This window comes from Uranotaenia lowii, chromosome 3, assembly GCF_029784155.1.
Source record: "Uranotaenia lowii strain MFRU-FL chromosome 3, ASM2978415v1, whole genome shotgun sequence".
Classification (NCBI taxonomy): domain Eukaryota; kingdom Metazoa; phylum Arthropoda; class Insecta; order Diptera; family Culicidae; genus Uranotaenia; species Uranotaenia lowii.
In genome coordinates, this window is record NC_073693.1 from 196,515,555 (window position 1) to 196,536,382 (window position 20,828).

General features: G+C 41.4%; 3 protein-coding genes across 12 annotated transcripts in view; 1 reads left to right on the forward strand and 2 right to left on the reverse strand.

Moving 5' to 3' along the window:
- Window positions 1–12,038: 12,038 nt before the first annotated feature.
- On the reverse strand, window positions 12,039–13,580 carry LOC129755874 (replication factor C subunit 4). The gene is made up of 3 exons (XM_055752565.1): window positions 13,354–13,580; window positions 12,424–13,291; window positions 12,039–12,364 (listed from the first exon to the last, which is right to left on the reverse strand). Exons 1-3 carry the CDS (start codon window positions 13,473–13,475, stop codon window positions 12,272–12,274), a joined length of 1,083 nt encoding a protein of 360 aa, XP_055608540.1. The 5' UTR covers window positions 13,476–13,580; the 3' UTR covers window positions 12,039–12,271.
- Window positions 13,581–15,315: 1,735 nt separating this feature from the next.
- Window positions 15,316–16,363, forward strand: LOC129756284 (transcription initiation factor TFIID subunit 9). 2 transcript variants are annotated; one of them, XM_055753106.1, is made up of 3 exons: window positions 15,316–15,400; window positions 15,464–15,632; window positions 15,694–16,363. In XM_055753106.1, exons 1-3 carry the CDS (start codon window positions 15,392–15,394, stop codon window positions 16,302–16,304), a joined length of 789 nt encoding a protein of 262 aa, XP_055609081.1. In that variant the 5' UTR covers window positions 15,316–15,391; the 3' UTR covers window positions 16,305–16,363. The 2 variants fall into 2 exon arrangements, with proteins under 2 accessions (XP_055609081.1, XP_055609080.1); XM_055753105.1 differs by having other exon boundaries at window positions 15,321–15,400; window positions 15,452–15,632.
- Window positions 16,364–17,934: 1,571 nt separating this feature from the next.
- The window catches only part of LOC129751920 (ras-like GTP-binding protein RhoL), a 50,011-nt gene continuing 47,117 nt past the window's right edge, over window positions 17,935–20,828 (reverse strand). For all 9 annotated transcript variants that reach the window (XM_055747701.1, XM_055747706.1, XM_055747698.1 and 6 more), the window contains one exon: window positions 17,935–18,711. In XM_055747701.1, the coding sequence (XP_055603676.1) occupies window positions 18,506–18,711 (206 nt within the window). In that variant the 3' untranslated portion in view covers window positions 17,935–18,505. The remainder of the gene's footprint in view (window positions 18,712–20,828) is intronic.

A 20,828-nucleotide genomic window follows, 5' to 3' on the forward strand; every position in this document is an offset into this window, starting at 1 on the left:
CGAATGAGAGAACCGAAACGTGCAGATCCCCAGCGATGCACGAATCGTGAAACATGTGCCCCCTTGTAAACAGCCGTTGGATGGAAGATTGTTTGGGGAGAGCATCGATGGGGAGCCGCGGGTTCTCACAATGGGCGCACACGAAATCTTGAATCAGCGGCAGTTTCGGAGAAAAACAAATCTCTTTTAAATTCTAAATGGTTTAGAAATTCATATTACGCTAAACAAGGAAGAATCACCAATATATTTAGTCGTAAAAAATAATGCAATAAGCACACAAATTAACGATGATTAATGAAATATAATTAAAGTGTTTATAATTGCGATTTTGAATTCACAAGTAGAGTGGGTGTTCCCAATTTGGCATGTGTTCCTAATGTTAACTTACCGTTTGATTTTGACTGTTTGTGACGTTATTTTCCACTAATCACAACTACAAAAAATCGACTATGTAACAGATCATCTGCCGAGGTCCATGCGGCCCCCATTAGATGGGAACCGATAAACAAAGAAATAATCGTAGCCAGATTTAGAACACGGGTTAGAAACCTTACAAAAGTCCAGTGTTATGCGCCAACTGACGTTGCCGACTTGCAGGAGAAAGAACAGTTTTATAGTCAACTGATCAGCGTGTTTGAGAAAATTCCGAAGGGTGACATTCAAATCTATTTTGGCGACTTTAACGCAAAGATTGACTCCGACAATCAGGACCTTGAGCGCATCATGGGGCGCCATGGTATAGGACAGATGAGCGATCCCGAGATGGCCGAACAGAAAATCAAATTAACCACATCTGCATCAGCCGAAAATGGAGAAGGAGCCTTAAATTGATGTCCGCAACAATCGAAGAGCAGACATTGCATCTGATCATCACCTCGTCCTTGGCGAGATACTACTGAGAGTTGCGCGTGTCCAACGGCGCGAGGAGAAAGTCCGCCGGTTGAAAAATCCTGAGGTGAAAAGGATATACGTTGAACAGCTACACAGCAAATTTTTTTTTGCTGGAAACCAGCAAAATTTTGCTGGTTTTTGTCCCGCTGACTTTCCAGCAATTTAAATTGCTGGACAGCAAACGTTAATGCTGGTTTCCAGCAATTCAAATTGCTGGAAAATCAGCAATCCAGATTGCTGGAAACCAGCTATTTCTTTCAACACAACCGGCAGTATTTAGTATGAAATTTATATTCAATTCAAAGTTTAATATTGGCTGTGCATATAATAAGCAATAAAAACAATTATTTTCTCCCATTTTCAATAAGGGATTGATTTATTTTCCAAAAAAAAACTTTTTTTTTCACAACTTTCACACCGGCTCTGGGGTGGCCGCTTTGTGCCAAAATGTTGATCATCCGCCACCTGTAAAAATAGTTTTGATAAGTATCTTCTATGGAATATCTACCTGTACAATAAAAACTTACCCTTGACTTGATGCCTGGTTGCTACAATATAGAGGAAAATAAAATAATTATATTAATTTAACCTTAATTCGTAAAATAGAATCTCACCTTACTTCAGCGTACGAAACAAAAACAAACTCCAAATTGACAACTCGATTGCTGATTTTCCAGCAAACTAGATCAATTGCTAGAAAAACCAGCAATTTGAAAACCGATTGCTGATTTTTCAGCAAAAATGACAAGCACATAACCGAATGCTGAAAAATCCAGCAATTCGAAAACAGATTGCTGGTTTCCAGCAAAAATTTGGATTGCTGAACGTTTCCAGCAATTTTTTTTGCTGGAAATCGAGGCAAAAATTTACAGTGTAGAATCCCGAGCCTCGGAATTGCTGACAGACGGAACAGTCGAAGCACAGTGATGTGAAATCAAGAATACCTTTATCACGAGAGCCATGGTACTCTTACTAAAGTTTGTGGAAGAAGAAGTGAATGGATGTCGGATGAAACTTTTAGGAAGGATCGGAGAAAGACGAAAGTCGGAATTGAGCAGGCATGTACCGGGTCAACCAAAGCAGTCGCCCGTAAACGATATGCGGAGCTGGAAAAGACAGTTAAACGAGCTTGACGACGAGACAAGACTCCCTAGCCCGATTACTTTATGACATTTCTCGCCGCCTTAGTGGTGCGAGGACTAATGCTAGAATGCTGACCCTGCTTTGTCAGCACAAATGCTGCACCGTCTTTTCGTTGACATTTGGGATACTGCAACATTCTCAGCCGACTGGATGCAGAGTATCCTCAAAAAGGTCCCGGAGAAAGGAGACCTGACAGAGTGCGGTAACTGGCGAGGCATGACGTTGATCGGCACAACCCTCAATGTACTTTGCAAAGTGATCCTGAACAGGATTCAGGAGAAAATCAACGCTACACTCCGACGGCAACAAGCTGAATTCCAATCCGGACGATCATGTGTGGACCACATCACAACGCTTCGAACAATAATGGAACAAATCAACGAGTTCCTGGACTCTCTTCTGCTGGTGTTCGCTGATTTCGAGAAGGCATTTGACCGACTAAACCACGAAAACATCTGGGCTGCTCTTAGACGACGAGAAGTCCCAGAGAAACTAGTCCATCTCATCGAAGCACAGTACGAGGCATTTTTGTACAAGGTCTTGCACGGCGGTGTCTTGTCCGATCCAATCTCGGTAACTGCTGGAGTGAGACAGGGATGTATCTTATCACCGCTACTTTTCCTAATCGTAATGGATGAGATTCTGACTAGATCGATCGACTGTGCCTCGAAACAAGGATTGCCATAGAACCCTTCAACAATGGAGCAACTGAACGACCTTGACCTGGCAGACGATATTGTTTTGCTCTGCGACGTAGTTCCACCTCCCCGTGGGGCAGAGTGCAAACGTGTCTACAGACTTGTCACCTGTAGGCGTACGGTCAAGAGAACTACACGTCACAATTGGTGTAGCCAGCCTTGCTCTGCGATGTAGTCCCGCCTCCCCGTGGTGCAGAGTGCAAACGTGTCTACAGACTTGTCACCTGTAGGCGTACGGCCAAGAGAACTACAAGTCACACTTGGTGCAGCCAGCTGCCGACGAGCTGTGTGACGAGTGTGGCAAAAACGTGGTGCGACTGGGCACCTTGGTACCAGTGCTCAGTTGCAAGAAGGAGGGGTCGTAACGTGTATCGGGTAGTCGCGACCTCGATATGCGGGACGACCAAATGTTCGAGAGAGTGTCGGTCGAATTCGCGCGTCGGGTGGTCCTAGCCCCGATTCGCGGATATGACCGACTCACGACGGGCAGAGGGGCCTTGTGCCGTAATATGTGGCGCCCAGTAGATGGGCCTCAGAATGAGTCTCGAAGAGTCGAGACGGAGAACAGGATAGGTGTGAGGTTATCTCCAGACCCAAGGAGAGGCGAGTTGTACTCGTCTCGAATTGGGTCAAGAGACCTTTCGAATGAGGGCCCTCGAGACACGAGGAGATGTGGGTATAGACGCATCAAATTGTGTCAAGAGGAGTGTGAGAGGGTCTCGAGTCACGAGGAGAGGTGGGTCAAGACGTCTCGAATTGTGGCAAGAGGACGTAAGTGGGACTCAAGTCACGAGTAGCGGCGAACGGACTGCCAACCCGTGAGTCGCGAATCGTGACAAAGAGTGGATGACGATTGCTGGTGTAGGACGTTTAAAAACGAGTATTGCCGTGAAGCGCTTTGCGCGAGTATGGTCTTTCCATCACGGGTATAGCCTTTGTTGCAGGTCCGGATTGGAAATATGGCCAGAGGCCCCAGGTGGACTTTATGGTGTAGGGGTACGCAGTATCAGAGTCACCAATCGCACCCATAGACCCAGAGTAGCAAACTGGGGGGACGTGGTGGCTCGCCCCGCCTTGGAATGCAATCCCTAAAAAAGATTTACCACCTGGGTGATCAACTAATGAAAAAAAGACGATATTGTTTTGCTAGCTCAAACATACCCGGATATGCAGAGCAAACTCGACGACCTCACCGAAAGCTCCAAGGCAGCAGGTCTCAAATTCAATGTTGGAAAGACCAAGTCGAAGGAGATCAACCCAGAAAATCCCTCCAGTTTCATGGTAGCTGGGCAACAAGTTGAGGAAGTGGAGTGCTTCCAGTATCTTAGTAGTCAGATAACATCTGATGGTGATACCAAGAAAGACATCAAAACCCGGATCAGAAAAGCCTGATTTGCATTTGCGAGTCTCCGTAACATCTGGCGTTCACGTCCGATATCTCTACGAACGAAGATTCGAATCTTTAACTCAAACGTCAAATCCGTATTGCTGTACGGGTGCGAAACTTGGTGCACATATGCGGTTACGTATTTGTAAACCGCGCCTGTGGAGTATGATCCGCGCTTTGTGGTCTGGCACTGGATTTCAAATGAGGAACTACATCACCGGTGTCATCAAAGGCGCTAGAAATCGAGATTTGGGAACGTAAGTGGAGATGGATTGAATGGAATCTAGAAGGACATCCAAGTAAAGGCAGACCAAGAAAGTCGTGGCGGCGAAGCCTAGCCGCTGAAATCCGAACTGTCGACGAGAATCTAGACTGGGACCAGGTGAAGCAATACGGATTTGACGTTTGAGTTGAAGATTCGGATTTTCGTTCGTAGAGAGATTGAAATCAATAATTCATAGTTATTTTTTTAACTTTTTGATGTTAGTTTTCATGATCGAAATCGTCATTAAAACATATGCATTGAAAATATCATGATCGCGGGCTCAATAGATCGCAATGCACATTTGCTTTCGGTTTTCAGGGGGTAGGTTTTTTTTTAATCACACGTAAGAAACGATTTTAAAAACAAAATCATTGCAATCATGGGAAACCAATCAACTCAGTTTTTATTTTTCTTGTCGTTTGTCATTTGTATTATTTACAATTATCTGTCAATATCTTTATACCTATTTTTTTTTTTATTATTTAACAACTAGTTTATTAAAGGCCTTTTACTTTTACAAGTTTCAATGTGCCGAGTGTATTCGTTTCACTAGGTTAGTAGGGTAGGGGGCCGTAATAGTCGCGGCGACTCAACTGTTAGAACTTTTTAAATAAGGGGAAGGAGGGGGTTTATAGGGGGGTATTCTTCGAGAACAGTTTTCCATTAGGGTTCAGTGGTGGCCTCCTGCAGCTGTAGTTTCGATGGCTACGGTTTGATGTTGGTTTCCTTCTGGCCAGCCTTCTTTACGTTATTGTCGAACCCGTTGGATGAGAGGTGGAACTAAGAATTAAACAAACAAAACAGACATTAAATGAAGAACACATAAGGGGAGAGTTTACATGGTAAGCGGACTAAACGACCAAGTCAGACAGCTTGAGATATTTATAAATTGGGAACAAATATCCAAAATCTAAGTTTGCCAGAATGTCTCGAATTGGAACACCAGGTAATCTACCTCGGGCCCTAAGGGTATCCAGTAGCCAAGCCCTCGTTTGACCATACCTTTCACACGTCCATACAACATGATCGATGTCGTGGTAGCCATCCCCACAAACGCAAACATTGGTTGCAGCGAGATTAATACGAAACAAGTGCGCGTCAAGCCGGCAGTGATTTGACATGAGCCGAGAAATCACGCGAATGAAGTCGCGACTCAAGTTAAAATGCTTGAACCATGCCTTCGTCGGAACCTTAGGGATAATCGTATGGAGCCAACGTCCCTTTGTGCCATTATACCAGCTAGACTGCCAAGCGTTAATCGCTAAAGTGCGAGGTATTGAAAAGTATTCGTTGTAAGTTATTATCCTCTCAAAGATTTCACCATGTAACGCGCCCACCTTAGCCAATGAGTCCGCCTTCTCATTGCCTTGTATAAGACAATGAGAGGGGATCCAAGCTAAGGTAATTCTATACGAATTTTCGATCAAAGCGCCCAATAACCCTGAAATTTCCAGCAAGAAATGGGAAGAGCGCTTCATCAGTTTCATCGATCGAATTGCCTCAACGGAGCTGAGACTATCCGAATAGATGAAATAGTGGTCTACGGGCAGTGTGCGGATGTGTTCCAAGGTGCAGTAAATAGCGGCTAGCTCAGCAGTGTAAACGGAGCATGGCTCTCGGAGCTTGAACGAAGCTTCAAAGCCCTCATTATACACTGCGAAGCCAGTCGCGTTTTCGATTCTAGAACCATCAGTAAAGAACATTTTTATAGGATCAATTTCACGTACTTTTGAAGCAAAGATCGAAGGAATAATGTTGGGTCGGACGTGATCTGGTATTCCACGGATGTCAGCGGTCATGGACAGATCGAATTTTATCAAGGAACTGCTACTCGGGTAAAAGTGACTCGTGTCCGAATTTAATAAAGAAGGATTTATTTCTAATTGACTAAAAGTTTTATAATTATCTACATATTTTACTTGCGGATTAATATTCATAAGCCTTTCCAAATTTTCTATCACCAAAGGATTCATAGTTTCACTTCGAATTAGGAAACGTAGCGATAAATCGAAAACCCGATTTTTCAACGGCATTATTCCCGCCAGTACTTCGAGACACATCGTATGTGTCGACTGCATACAACCCATGGCAATACGCAAACAACGATACTGTATTCGTTCTAGTTTGATCAAGTGAGTTTTCGCGGCGGACTCAAAGCAAAAGCTTCCGTATTCTATGACCGACAGTATCGTTGTTTGATATAACCTGATGAGGTCCTGTGGATGAGCACCCCACCAGGTTCCAGTAATCGTTCGAAGAAAATTGATTCTCTTTTGGCATTTTTGTGTCAAGTACCTAATATGTTTTCCCCAAAGGCATTTAGAGTCGAACCAGACACCCAAATATTTAAAACTAAGAGATTGAGTTAGAGTTCTACCCATCATAAGGAGCTCTATTTGAGGAGGGGAATGTTTCCTTGAAAAAACTACTAACTCTGTTTTACTAGGCGAAAACTCGATGCCTAGATTCCTGGCCCAATGTGATAAATTATTTAGAGTTTCTTGTAACGGAGGTTTAATTTGAGTGCCTTTTTTACCTGTGATATGAACAACACAGTCATCCGCAAGCTGTCGTAGCGTGCAATTTTGTGCCATACAACTATCGATTTCTCGGACATAAAAGTTATATAGCAGGGGGCTTAAACATGAGCCTTGGGGTAGACCCATGTAACTAATTCGTTCAATATTGGTTTCTCCATGGCTAAAATGCATGATTTTTTCAGACAACAGGTTATATAGAAAATTGTTCAAAATTGGTGAAAGTCCGCAAGAGTTAAGATTACTAGATAGCACTTCTATGGACACCGAATCGAATGCCCCTTTGATGTCCAGAAATACTGCCCCCATCTGCTCTTTTTGGGCAAACGCCAATTGAATGTCTGATGAAAGTAATGCTAGACAGTCGTTCGTACCCTTGCCTCTACGGAATCCAAATTGTGTACTTGACAACAGATTGTTTGATTCAACCCATTTATCCAGCCGAAAGAGAATCATTTTTTCGAGCAATTTCCGGAGACACGAGAGCATTGCAATCGGCCTATACGAATTGTAATCAGAAGCTGGTTTTCCCGGTTTTTGGATGGCGATGACTTTCACTTGTCTCCAGTCATGCGGAACAATGTTCAGTTCCAAACACTTATTGAATAAATTCAATAACCGTTTTTTAGCGGAGTCTGGCAGATTCTTCAACAAGTTGAATTTGATTCTGTCCAGTCCGGGAGCTGAATTGTTGCAGGACCAGAGCGCAAGTGAAAGTTCGACCATCGAGAATTTATCCTCGGTGTCGGAGCTATTCTCTGTATCCCGATATATTTTCAGAGCTGGCGCTGCGTCCGGGCAGACCTTTTTCGCGAACTTTAATAGCCATCGACTCGAACTTTCCTCACTTTCGTTCGAGGGAGTGCCAAAGTGTGCGCAGAGACGTTTCTCGAGATAACCCATCCACAAACCGCCGCCAGTATCCACGTTTCTTGGCCTTGATCAGGTTCTTGAACTTGCGTTCCAAAGCTAAGTAACGCTGGAACTTCTCTGGCAATCCGGTTCTGCGAAACTCGACAAACGCCTTGCGCTTTTCATTTCCCGCGCGAGAACACTCACCGTCCCACCACGGAGTAGGAGGTCTTTTCAGGATCGTTGAGTTTTCGTTACGTCTGACCTGTGCCCCGATTGCACATTCCACAATCGTCTCGGAGATGAAACCATACTCTGCCTCCGGAGGTAGTTCGTTCGTTGAGTTGATGGCGTCGCTAACACCCGATGCATACTTTTTCCAATCTATATTCTTTGTGAGGTCATAAGGAATATTGATTTCTCCGGGTGGACTACGACCACTGATGATAGAAATATGGATAGGCAAATGATCGCTTCCCTGAGGGTCCTGGATTACCTTCCACGTACAATCCAAGCTCAGAGAGGAAGAAGCTAAAGAAAGGTCTAAAATACTATGCTGTGATTGGGATCCATTAATTCGAGTCACTTCCCCATTGTTTAAGACAGTCATGTTGAAGTCGTCACACAGCTCATAAATAATGTTAGCACGATCATCATCACGTGAGCTACCCCAGCCCACGCCATGGGAGTTAAAATCTCACAGAACTAACCGGGGTTCTGGGAGAAGAGAAATGATATTCGCCAATTGGTTCCGGCTCACGCTTGAAGATGGCGGAATATAAACCGAGGCTAGACAAAGGTCTTGACCTTTTATTCTAGCTTGGCAACTAACGACTTCAATACCTGGAGATGGTTGTAGTGGAATACGATAGAAAGAGTGGCATTTCTTGATCCCCAAAAGAACACCACCCCCTCTTTGACCATCACGGTCCAGGCGAATAATGTTGTGGCTGTGGAAGTTGAAATCTACGTTAGGAGAAAGCCAAGTTTCGCATAAGGCGAACACATCACAATTCAAATTGTGTACCAATATTTTGAGTGCGTCTAATTTTGGTAAAATACTCCTGCAGTTCCATTGCAATACAGAAACAATTTCTCTTCCCTCATTGGATGAGTTAGCCATCAAAAGAAATTGTCTCTGCGATGAGGGTCATGGTGAGAGCTTTCTTTTTCAAGACTTCTCTCAAAAGCGGTACAAACATATTGATCATAGTCCTCCATCCTGCTGGTACACTGAAAAAGTCCAGGATGAACGCAACAATTTCCGAGAATTTCATCTTACCATCAGCCGAAAAGCTGGGAAAACCTTTCGACGATGGATCAGATGCAGTTTCTCTGGAAATTGTTGCATTCCTGTTAGTTACTGCTGGGCCTGAATTCTGAAGGAAAGCCTGGGGTTTTGACTTCCCAGAAAGTGGAGGGAAGTCCTTCGGGGACGGATTAAAACCCGGAGGACTCTGAATAGGAGGGGCAGAATTACTATTTCCACTTTGAGGATTTCTTTTATTTTTAATTTTGCTGGCAGCTAATTTGGTTGGTGTTTTAGTGATGCGTTTCCTTTTTGGAGCCTGTGAAACATTATTTTTTAAAAATGGCCCAGTTGAAGTCCCTTCACATGGATCCTCCCCTTCGGACTCACAGTCACTTAGAAGGTCAAACTGGTTCTCTGAGACGATTGGCAAAGACTTCAGAACCATGTCTCTATAGGACATTTTTACTCGATTTTTCAAGGAAGTCTTGATTTTTTCCCGGCGCGATATGTACTTAGGGCACGCCGAGAGAGCATGAGATGCTTCACCAGTGCAATACAAACACCTGCTTGCTGCTTGTACTGTACACGAAGCTTCCGCATGCTTCTCCCCGCACTTAGAGCAGCGTGCCTGATTGCAGCAGTAGGCGGCCGTATGATCCAACTGCTTGCAATTCTGGCAGAACATGACCGAAGGCACATAAAGTCTCACAGGTAGACGAACCTTCCCGATCGCAACGTAATCAGGAAGTGCAGTGCCGGAGAAGGTAACCCGAAAAGAGTTCGACAGGGAAAACGTCCGTTTTTCCCCCTCGCCAGATGCTGACTTTAGTTGACGCGCGTCCAACACCTTGACCGTTGGAAGAGCAGGATCCTTGAATCGGCCAACCCCTGATTCCATTAGGTCATCGACGGTCAAACCCTCTTCGGTTACCACTCCGTCGATTTCCACGTCACGAGCGGGAACGTAAACGCGGTACTCGATCGTAAACCTCTCGTCACAAGCAATGGCGTTTGCTTCCTTCAGACTACCAGCGACAACGCGCATCTTGTTCCGATTCATCGACTGGTAGTTGATTATGGAAGGGTACGATCGGTCGAGGGTTCGGGAGATTGAAATCACATTAAGTGGTTTCCCATTCTGTTTGGGCCGGATATAGACTACCCAGGGTCCCGTCGATTGAGACTGGTAAACCCGACGGCGAGGGGTAGTTTCCGGTAACTTTGAACTTTCATTTGTTAAAAGGGGGCGGGGATTACCGAATATGAAGGGTGTTGACGAATTAGGAGTTTTAGTTAGTTCAGGAGCAGAGGCAGGAGTATCTTCTGTATCTGAAAGATACATCGGTTGTATAGGGATATTTTGAGAAGGAGGTTCCTCCAAAAGATTATCTTCCGTGCGCATTCCCTCTTTGAATGGAGGATGCATACCATCCTCGCCATCGTCATCCGTTAGTCGTTTGCTTTCCGACATAACGGGCAAAAGTGGAGAACGAAACCTTTACTACTGTGTATTACACTGTGTGTAGTCATAAAATTTAGCAATTAAAATAAGATCAGAAGAAAAAAAAATTAAAAGAATGAGGATCAATAATAAGTGGATAAAAATAATAAAACCAAACAAAATAACAAACAAGAATAAGTTAAAAAAAAAACTAGTGAAGAAAAAAAAATTTTTTTTTTTGCAAATACTTATCCGTCTGGTGACCCTATACCAATCTCAAACTTCTCGGCCCGACCAAACGTGTGGCCCTTTGTTCCAAGCAGCTGAAGTCCAAGGTCAATGGTGGCTTTGTTCTATGCGTACAGATAGAAACGGCTTTCCTGACAACTGCACACCCAATTTGTCACAAATTTTATCACTGAGCTGTGATCGCGTGATCAGTGATAATATCACAATCGTGTTTCACTACCGAACGGTATTCACACCCGAATAATTTTGGCACAATAAACTTTTCGTCACTGTCTTTGAGCTACACTAGCAGAGGCGAAAAAACACGACCGTTTATAGCAAGTGATGCGGTACGAATGAATGATCTTTATACCTACATATTAGGAAAAAATGAGTTGAAGACCTTTGTACCTACCCTTTTCGCTTGACTAGCCACTAAAAAGCAAGTTCTTATCTTTTTTTTAATAAAAAAATGCCTTTTTCAAATTAGTAGGATAGAATGGGGATACTTGATCCCTTTTTCATACTCCTCTCTTCGCTTGTTAATAAATTGAAATAAAAATGATAGAACCTCCAAAATTTCACTGGGCCTTTTGGAAAATTTAGGGAAAAGTGGGGGTCGTGGGTCATTTAAGGCGGCCGCATATGCACAAATTATTTTGGGGTTACCATTTTCTGTTTGAGCTCAAGGAATATTGAATCTCTAATCATTTTGATATTTTTTTAAGATGCAGATTTCAGATTGTGATTTCTGATTCAGATTTCAAGTAAATTTTAGTTCGGAAGAAAGAATCGAAAAATTTCGCTTACCTGTTATCTGCACCGGTTTTGTCAGGCATGAGTAATAATAACTAAGGTTCGTGTTCTCCTTCGTGAACTTTTTTTTTCCATTTTCTTCAAAACTAAATTGGAATGCTTCATTCGGTTCCTGAATAATGAGCATATCCCACCCTTTTTCTAATCTTCATGAGTATCAACCAAGTATGCAAGTTTCACTGACGGAAGATGACGGTATTCGATTGACCATTTTCTTTCACTTCCACGAAACTATTCAACTCCTTCATCGAAAGCACTTCTTACTGTACAAATAACAAATTTCTTCGTTAATATTTAACACGACTAATTCTTCTTTGATACCTCCTAACTTGTTCATCTTTGACTAAGAATATGAACAGCCTCTAAAGAAATAATTTTCTTCAGTGTTTTTTTCCTGTTTCACAAACATTTTGAATTTTTTAGAGCCTTGTCGTCGTTGACGTTAAGAAAAATCTAAAATAAATGATGTTTTAAAAGGTTTCTTATAACATGACGATTTTCAAATTTCCGTTTGAAAATTTTTCGAAAACATTTTTTAAGTCTGTAGCGTTCCATGTACAAGCACTGGCTATTAATCATTTACGAATTATCAAAACTTTTATTTTTCCCGCAAACAGTTACCTATTCATGATAAAAAAAACATGACCTAGAAAAAAACTACTTTTGACACTAGAATTAGGCAACTAACAATGTTTGTCATCCACAACTCAATACGAGTCAATCATTATATAAGTAATGAAACTTTTAATCACTAACAATAATTAGTTGATTTGCAGCGCTTGAATTGTGACACATCCCAGATCCATAATTTGAATATATTCCGAACCACCACATTGCAAGCGGAAACAACACTCCTGTAAAAAATACAAATTCGATATATTTTTCAATAGAAAACTTAACGAAAAAAGCATACCCCAATTTTATCGCAAATAATACTTTTTTGTTTATCACTCAGCCCATCGTGTGTAATGATGAAATCAGTTAGCTGCTCAAAAAGCTGTCCAACGCTATACGCATCGTGGGTGAGGTTCCTCACGTAGTCTTCTAGCTTACTGTAATTTGACGATTTGCAAACAGTAATGAATTCTTCCAAATAATTGTTGGGAACTACCCCAGACATCTCAAGAATATCTGAATGTTCAATCTTTGAATTTTTGCCTTTCAAGCGATGACAAGACTGAAGAGTTGTAATAGCCTTTCGCAGATCTCCACCAGATATGTCAACAATATCTCGGTAGACTTCTTCCTCGACATCAACCTTCTCCTGGTCGCATATTAAACGAAGTCTTTCGATAATCTTGTCTTGACCCAAAGGCTTGAAGCGGAACTTAGTACATCGAGAAGTGATGGGTTCGATAATTCTCGAAACGTAATTGCAAACCAAACAGAATCTTGTTGTTTTGGTTTCTTTTTCCATAGTTCGCCGAAGTGCTGCTTGAGCTGCGTGAGTCATGGCATCGGCCTCATCCAATATAACGATTTTGAACGGAGGACAAGGTTTACCATCAGTGCGTGTTCCACTGGCAGACAGCTGGGCAAATGTTTTGACTTTGTTCCTGATAACAGCAATGCCCCGGTCGTCAGATGCGTTTAACTCAAGAATTCGCTCTTTGAACATGTCACCAAACAATTGACGAGCGGCCGCTAGAATCGTACTCGTTTTACCGGTACCAGGTGGTCCATAGAGCAACAGATTCGGTAAATCAGACGTGGACAGACATTCTCTCAGGACAGCAACTACCTCACCCTGCTCAACAACGTCGTCCACGGACTTGGGGCGACTAAAAAAAAATGAAATAAGAATTTTAATTTGCACTAAAATTGATGAACACTGTATACTTACTATTTCTCAACCCATGGAACGGAGTGCGATTTGTTGCGCTTCTCCGTAATCTGGCCATCAGCGCTGGTTCCAGCCTTAGACGGGGAATCCGTCACTTTGCCAGTTTTCAAGAAGGCGTGCATTATCGTTTAAATTGATTCGATTAATAAAAATTTAAGTTTAAACTGAGTTAGGTTAATGAAAAAGTTGGAAAAAGCCGGATGAAAACACATTAATGAAATTTCGAATGTTTACACATGCAAGGCGCGCAAATTGAGATGCCGTTATGCACGTTATGTTTCACTCCACTGTACACACTCAGCACAAAATGCACTTGAAACTTGCAAATAATGGGCGATGGAATCGCTCAAGGCGGGTAAAGCTTCAGGTGTGTTCTTATACCATTGCACGGAATCGTCCATCTTGTGACAGGCAATCGTAATCGTAGGCATGGTAGGCGAACAATTCGCTGTCAAAAAGCGCACCGTCTCCACCCCCCACCAATGAGAAACTTTTGGTACCCCTTGCCTACTTTTCCTCAATATGCACCCACCCTACTGGAGGCACTCTGGAATCGCTCATAAAGAAAAACCCGTAACATCTGTCAAAAGTTGAGTGAAATTTCCAAGGGGCTGAAAGAGAAGAAAATTTCCAAACTGACGTTTTAGTACCGCACTGACGTTTCGGCTCCAAAATTCCCTTGAAATCAAAGGGAAACTGACGTTCTGGTTCCAAAAAGTCTGTACGGTCGGTTTGTATGTGATTTGACAGTTGCTTCAGTCCTTTGGAAATTTCAGATATATCCCACATGCACTTACGTAAAACCATCACCCAAATTCAGCAGCGTTTCGATCGCCTATACATTTAAATTTTGACATTGTTCTTGAAGGAAAATGTGAACCTTTACGTCGAACCTGGGAAAAAAAGCTCATTTCTCACATTTACAGAATTTTTCACAAAAATGACAGTGACAGTTAATTAAAGGGCCCATTGGGGTTAAGCAGGGGGGTGACAGCCCTATTCTTTGTCATTGATTTTGACAACCATCAAAATTACGGGCCCACGATTTTTTGGGCCCATAACAAACCTGACATTTTGCTGTCAAGGAACCGGACTAGATGTCAAATCCTAGAGAATTATGAATGATTGCAAACTAACACAACCATCATTCTGGTTCCTCATTGGTTGAAATTTTGACTTTTTCAACTCTGTACTGCTTTGAGAGGAAAACACCATAAACGTTTCTCCCGATGGATAGAAAAAAAGAAAAAGATTCTTGTTCGCAAGAAGAACCAAATTGTCACCCCCCTGGGGTAAAGATATTGAGGTGTCTCTTTCATGCACGGGAAATTCTATCCCGGGATTGCACACTGTCCAATAACATAAGAAGCTTTTTTCATGGCAAACCATACTGAGGAACCTTATCATGTATCAAATTATAACGGCGTGCTCGTAAATTGTTTTTTTTTTCTATCGGATTAATTTTCATCGATGCTGGCGTTCGCAAATTATAAAAGCATTTGAAATTTAAAGTTTGACATAGTTAATTTTTTGAATTCAACTGCATGATATTTTTTAAACGTGTCCTAAGCGAAATGCTTGATAACGCTTAACAAAATCGGCGTTATGAGCTGTTACGTTACGTTATTTTCTTTATACACTCTAAGTTCAGGATACTCATGTATGTGAAGTTAGCTTCTCAAATCTGGTCCAAGTCCTTTCGCCAAAATTTGATAGCTGCTTTATATTTTTGGTTTTTGGTTCTAAAATCTTTCGATCTTTAAAATGGTTTCATCCATCTTTAACTATCTATAATATTTTTTGCAAGTTTGGTTTTTTATTATGATCACATTTCAAATCTTGTGTTTTTGAGAAACCACGAGAAACCACTAGTGGATGAATAACACGAGAGTGTTCAAATCCCATTTCTGCAGAAAACAAAAAACCTTCGTAAAAAAGGGAACCCTGTTAGCACTATTTGCATGAAGCGTGAAGCGTCGCGTCGCGCTGTTCAAACCAAATTAATTTTTTGTTTTGATGTGGTTTCTGTGATACGAAAATGGACAATGTAAAATATTTTTAAACTTTTCCGATTGCATTGTGTTATGTTAATCCCTAGTTTCATTTGCAGCCATCGCATTCCCACCAAGCCGATCGTGAGAAAACGGAAAAAATGAAACTTGCCAGTCAGGTGAAACATATTCCTAAAGATGCTCAGGTTATAATGTCAATTTTAAAGGAACTCGGTGTTACCGACTATGAGCCAAGGGTCATCAATCAGTTGCTTGAGTTTACTTACCGTAAGTATTTTATTGTGGTTGTTGCAATCGGCTAGTAATAAGTTATACTTCATTTAAATAGGATATGTTACCTGTATTCTTGATGACGCTAAGGTGTACGCGAACCACGCTAGAAAGAAAATCATCGAATTGGATGACGTAAAGCTAGCTAGTCAGATGATTCTGGACAAGGCATTTACGAGTCCTCCTCCAAGAGACGTCTTGCTTGAGATAGCCCGTAACAAAAACAACACCCCATTACCGCTAATCAAAACCCATTGCGGTCTCCGTCTGCCACCGGATCGTTACTGCCTGTCGGCATGCAATTACAAACTAAGGGCGGCGCAGCAGCCTAAAAAGATGACCAAGTCAGCTATCGAAGGACGATCAACAGTTAAATCGAATGTCGGTAAAGGGTTCGCTTCCAGCGGCGTGAAACGTCCCCCGGTTCAATCCACACCGAAAACGCAAAATGTTTCTATTCCCAAACCGGTGTTCAAGTTTACCACAACTGCGAAAACGCCTACGATAAAATCGGAAAAAGGTATTGCCGGTAGTTCCATGGTTGGTACGGATATTGGCCCAGGTGTCATCGAAATAAAAACCGAAGTGGAAGATCCGATGCCGTTTGGTGATTCGGAAATTGGCGGTAAACGCAAGCGGGAAGAAGACGATTTTGAAATAGTTCAATAGTTATTCATACGATTTGCATTTTACTACTAAATAAACCTACCTATACTATATGAGGAAAAGAGACATTTCATTTGGAATTGTAAGCAGATTTTAACAAATTCTTTAGATCTTATCGAATTGAATTTTACCTTCCTGGATGCTCTGAGAGTAAAAATACTAATCGAATATTGTATGATCTAAATTTGACGATTAACAATTTTTTATTCTCAATGAATACCACTAATTTTATATTGATAGTATAGATTCAGTTTTTTTTAAATTTTGTTTAATGAAACAAAAAAGGTATTTGGGTAATGTTAAAAGTTGAAACGGTTTCTAAAGATAGAGCAATAAAAAGATACTTTCGATTTTGGCAGAATGCCCGAATTTTGTTTCAGCTGTTTTAGTATTCCATTGATAGTATAAATTCAGGCGTTTTTTTTTCTCAACCATTAGTGCTTATGAATTCGTTAATTTTTCCGCCGATTGAATCGACTTTTTTGACCACTTTACTAACAAATTAATGAAACAAATGTTTTTCAATAGTTTTAATTGTTAAAATTGTGAGGGTGTGAAACACTCTACAAAAAATACCCAAGCGAGATCTTTGATTTAAGCTACGACAGGTTATTCGGCCGACGGTTATCCAGCCGACGGCTATCCAGGAGAAGGTTGTTAGGCCGAACGGTCATTAGGCCGAATGGTCATCAGGCCGAATAATCGTTAGGCCTGTGGGAATTGGATAATCGAATTAAAAGTCGTCCGTTTAGCATACAAGATAAAGTAAGACTGTTTTATTCTCTCGTTTCAAATCCATTCAGGCGAAAGCTCGGCAATGCAAGTCCGAGAATTCTGCCACAGGTCGAATGGCCATTAGGCCAAATTAGGACGAGGTAAATGTTTCCTGGAAGGCCCCGTCACATCACAAACGAGTGACGCTCTCTTACTCAAATTAGCCGCTCATTTTTGCCATGCGTGTCAAATCTTGGAATTCTCTCTACCTTTAGGCGAGAATTTCTTTGGGCCCGGTTAGTAAAACTACCAAAATGAGCGTGGTGACGAAAGTGTTAAAATTAAAAGGTAAATCGGTAAAATTACACAAAATTTACATCTAGCTACCGATTTCTCATGATACTTATAACTTTTCTTCGGAAAGCGTCCCTCGAAACGACGAAGTCGAAGAGCTCGGATCTACCAAGCAAGCCTCTCTAATAAAATAAATTGAATGAAATGAAAGTGTTTTTTAATATTGTAATTTTTTTATATTTATAAACTTTTTGAATTGTCGTAAATTTTCTCACTTTTATCGTTTGTGTCAATTTAGAAAATTTTGTCTATTTATTTTTCTTGTCGTTTATGACACCCTTTTTAACACCAGTAGTTTAAACGTGGTCGAAATTTCAAAGACGACGGGATTTTTTTTTAGAGAAACTTCTTCTGACCCAGGAAAGATGTTTTTGTATGACTTTGAAGGATAATTAAAAACGGGCTATAAGTAGAATTAAATTAAAAACACGTTGAGTGACTGTCAAACAATATGAAAAATTTTCTATTTCAAGAGTTGTGATTTTTTTTCCGGGAATTTAACAGCATGCTGTCATTCATCCCTAAAGAGTTGTGATATCTGTATCATATAGCTTTTCTCTTCTAACACAGTTTCATTGATAGTTTATTTCATTGAATTTTCAAACTTACTTCACAAAAATAATATGACTAGTTAACGAATATATATTTATCATCGTCTATAATTAATTACAGTTACATAGGAAAGCACGTTTCCTCCGAAATCGGAAAACATCAATTAGGTATAATCATAACTCCATTTCTCATTTATTCTTGTGAGAAGTTCGTCGATTTGAATCAATCCAAATATAGTCCATACGTTAATTTTGAAGGTATATACAATACTTTATCGGTAAGAAATCATTTGGCGAATACTTTCGTCTTGTCTTCTCTATCAAATAATTCACTGCAAGGCCGATCGTTAAGTTTTACCAATATTATTGGTTGCTAATGCTACAAAAATATCCTAAAGAAGTTGAATGTTTTTTTTTGTTTTGAGTCAACGGCTTAAGTAGAGCACCCTACTTATCAATCACTGGCTTTTGCCTTACGCGAACGTTCCCTAACATAGGATTTTAGGTATATTGACAACTAAGCGGAATAAGGAGGACTTGTGCTTCCGTTGTTTTCGTTTCCGGACAAAAAAAAACCGGAAGTGGCTAGAGTATCGTGCAGGCACGTGGTTTACTGTGAGGTTTTTTCTCCACCGCTCGAACCGCCTCGTCAAACACATCACCCAGGTTCAGCTTCTTTTTGGCAGAACATTCCACTAGCGAGTAGGCCTTGATTTTGTGCTTCAGCCTCTTACCCTCGACAGTTGTCACAAATTTTTCCGAGCCATGCACCCGCAGATCGCTCTTGGTACCTAAAAAGCAGATATGAAAAATATTAGACGACTAGTTAATCTTGAGGGATGGTTTTGTCATTATATACAAGGTGAGTCATTTATGAATTAAAACGGTGAGTTATCCAAAGTACAAATATATTTTTATGAAAAGATATAATAAAATTCCAAATGATATTCTTAGCCTTTTTTATCTCCACCCGCCAAGTGTGCAATACCGAGTACGCATATCGCAAATATCGAGCATAGTCGAGAGCAGAGCTTAGTCAGGAGAGGAACATCAAACAGCAATATCACACCCGTGGTGCTGGCTGGGATACGAGTAACCTTAGCAGAGATCGAGTAACCAACCCCGGTGGATGCCTTGGTCGCATGCAGACTGAGAAGGGGGCCTACACGCGCCTGGTCTCCAACAAAAAAAAACAATCATATCCCAGCATATGGAAACGCGATTTATGAGATTTAGGTCCGATTTGCATTTTGTTGCATTTTACCCCAGACGGGTAACTGAATTATAAAAATATTTATTTTAAAAAATTGAGTGACTGTTCGAAAAATATTTCCACATGATCAATGTTGGTATAAGATGAGGAATCCAGTATAAAGTTTGTAGGTAATATTATCAAGCCAATCCGTCATACTGGGTAAAGTTTTTTACGGCATCGAAAAATGTTAAAAATTGTACATTCATTGTTCGATTTTTCAAATTTTATATGAAAATCAAAAACTTAAAAAAAACTATGTATTATAAGATTCAAGAAACTATGTCATCATCATTTTGTAATCATTAAGAGATAACTTTATCTCATTACATTAAATTAAAAATTGAATCTGTGTGGTGTTATATAAATGTTGCATTCAACCCCGCTGTTGCATGATGCCCCGTTTGACGGTACCTAATAAAATTCCAATTCATATTCTTAGCCTTTTTTATCTCCACCCGCCAAGTGCACAATGCCTCTATAATGCAATACATATACTGCAAAAAATTATAAAAGTATACGGAATCTAAAACACGAATAAGTCTTATTTTTCACAAGTGTAATTCTAAGAAGATGTAATTTTCAACTCCTTTTGATGTAATTTTCGTCTTTTTTTTTTCAAAAATTGAATAGAAATACATTGTTTTGCTATAATTTTACATTCCGATAAGTAAAGATCGAGTGATCAATAAACTTTCCATCACAAACAGTGTAAAATTTTATATGCGCGCGTCGGATACAAAGTAAACAACAAAATTATTCGGAAACGAGTCGTAAGCGTAGCTTCAGCACTTCCAGAATCTTTCAAAAGCTAGTATAGGTTTATAAAATGTAAAATCCTAGACTCGCGCCTATCACAGCACACGTCCTGGGACTTACAAAAACTACTTGGATGATTCCCGGCGAAGACCTCATCCTACACCGACCCGAGTGACCCACCCGCCGACGACGTGAAGTCACTCTACCCGAGAGTATTTCGCGGCGTAAATACTCTTCCCGATACGAGTTTGACTGCGAAGAAGGTCAAGTCTTATCCCCGCAGCTTCCGTCGTAGGGAGCGCGTTCTACTCAGATACTCCGCGGCGGTGGAAGTATCCTACACAACGTTCGCGACGTACCTAACAGCTCGGTATACGCAGAAGGTAGAGTCTTATTATTGTATGCTTTACTGCTAGGATCGGACGCATACTACTCGAATACCCCCCGCTGAAAGGGCATTCTTCTCCGACCGTGGTCCGGTCTTCCTCCTTCCTTTGGTTTGCAACTTTGGGGTTGGTAACCCTAGGCTTTTTGCCACAGCACACGTACGGGACTTAAACGCTTACGACTCACATGAATCCCAACGATGATGTCATCCTACCCGACTCGAGTTGCTTTTCGACGGCGACGTGAGACCACTCTACCCGAGAGTACTCCGCGACGTGAATAATCTTACCCCTACGAGTTCGACTGCGGAGTAGGTCTTGTCTTATCCCCACAGCCTCCGTCGCAGAGGACGCGTTCGACTCGGACGGTAACGTTGGAGGTATCCTACACACACGCGCGACGTACCAGGCAGCTACTCAGATGCTTCCCGACGAAGGAGTCACCCTACACCGGTCGCGGAACCCATCGCTGACATGCGCCAAGTATTGGCATGATCCACACGATGTTGTC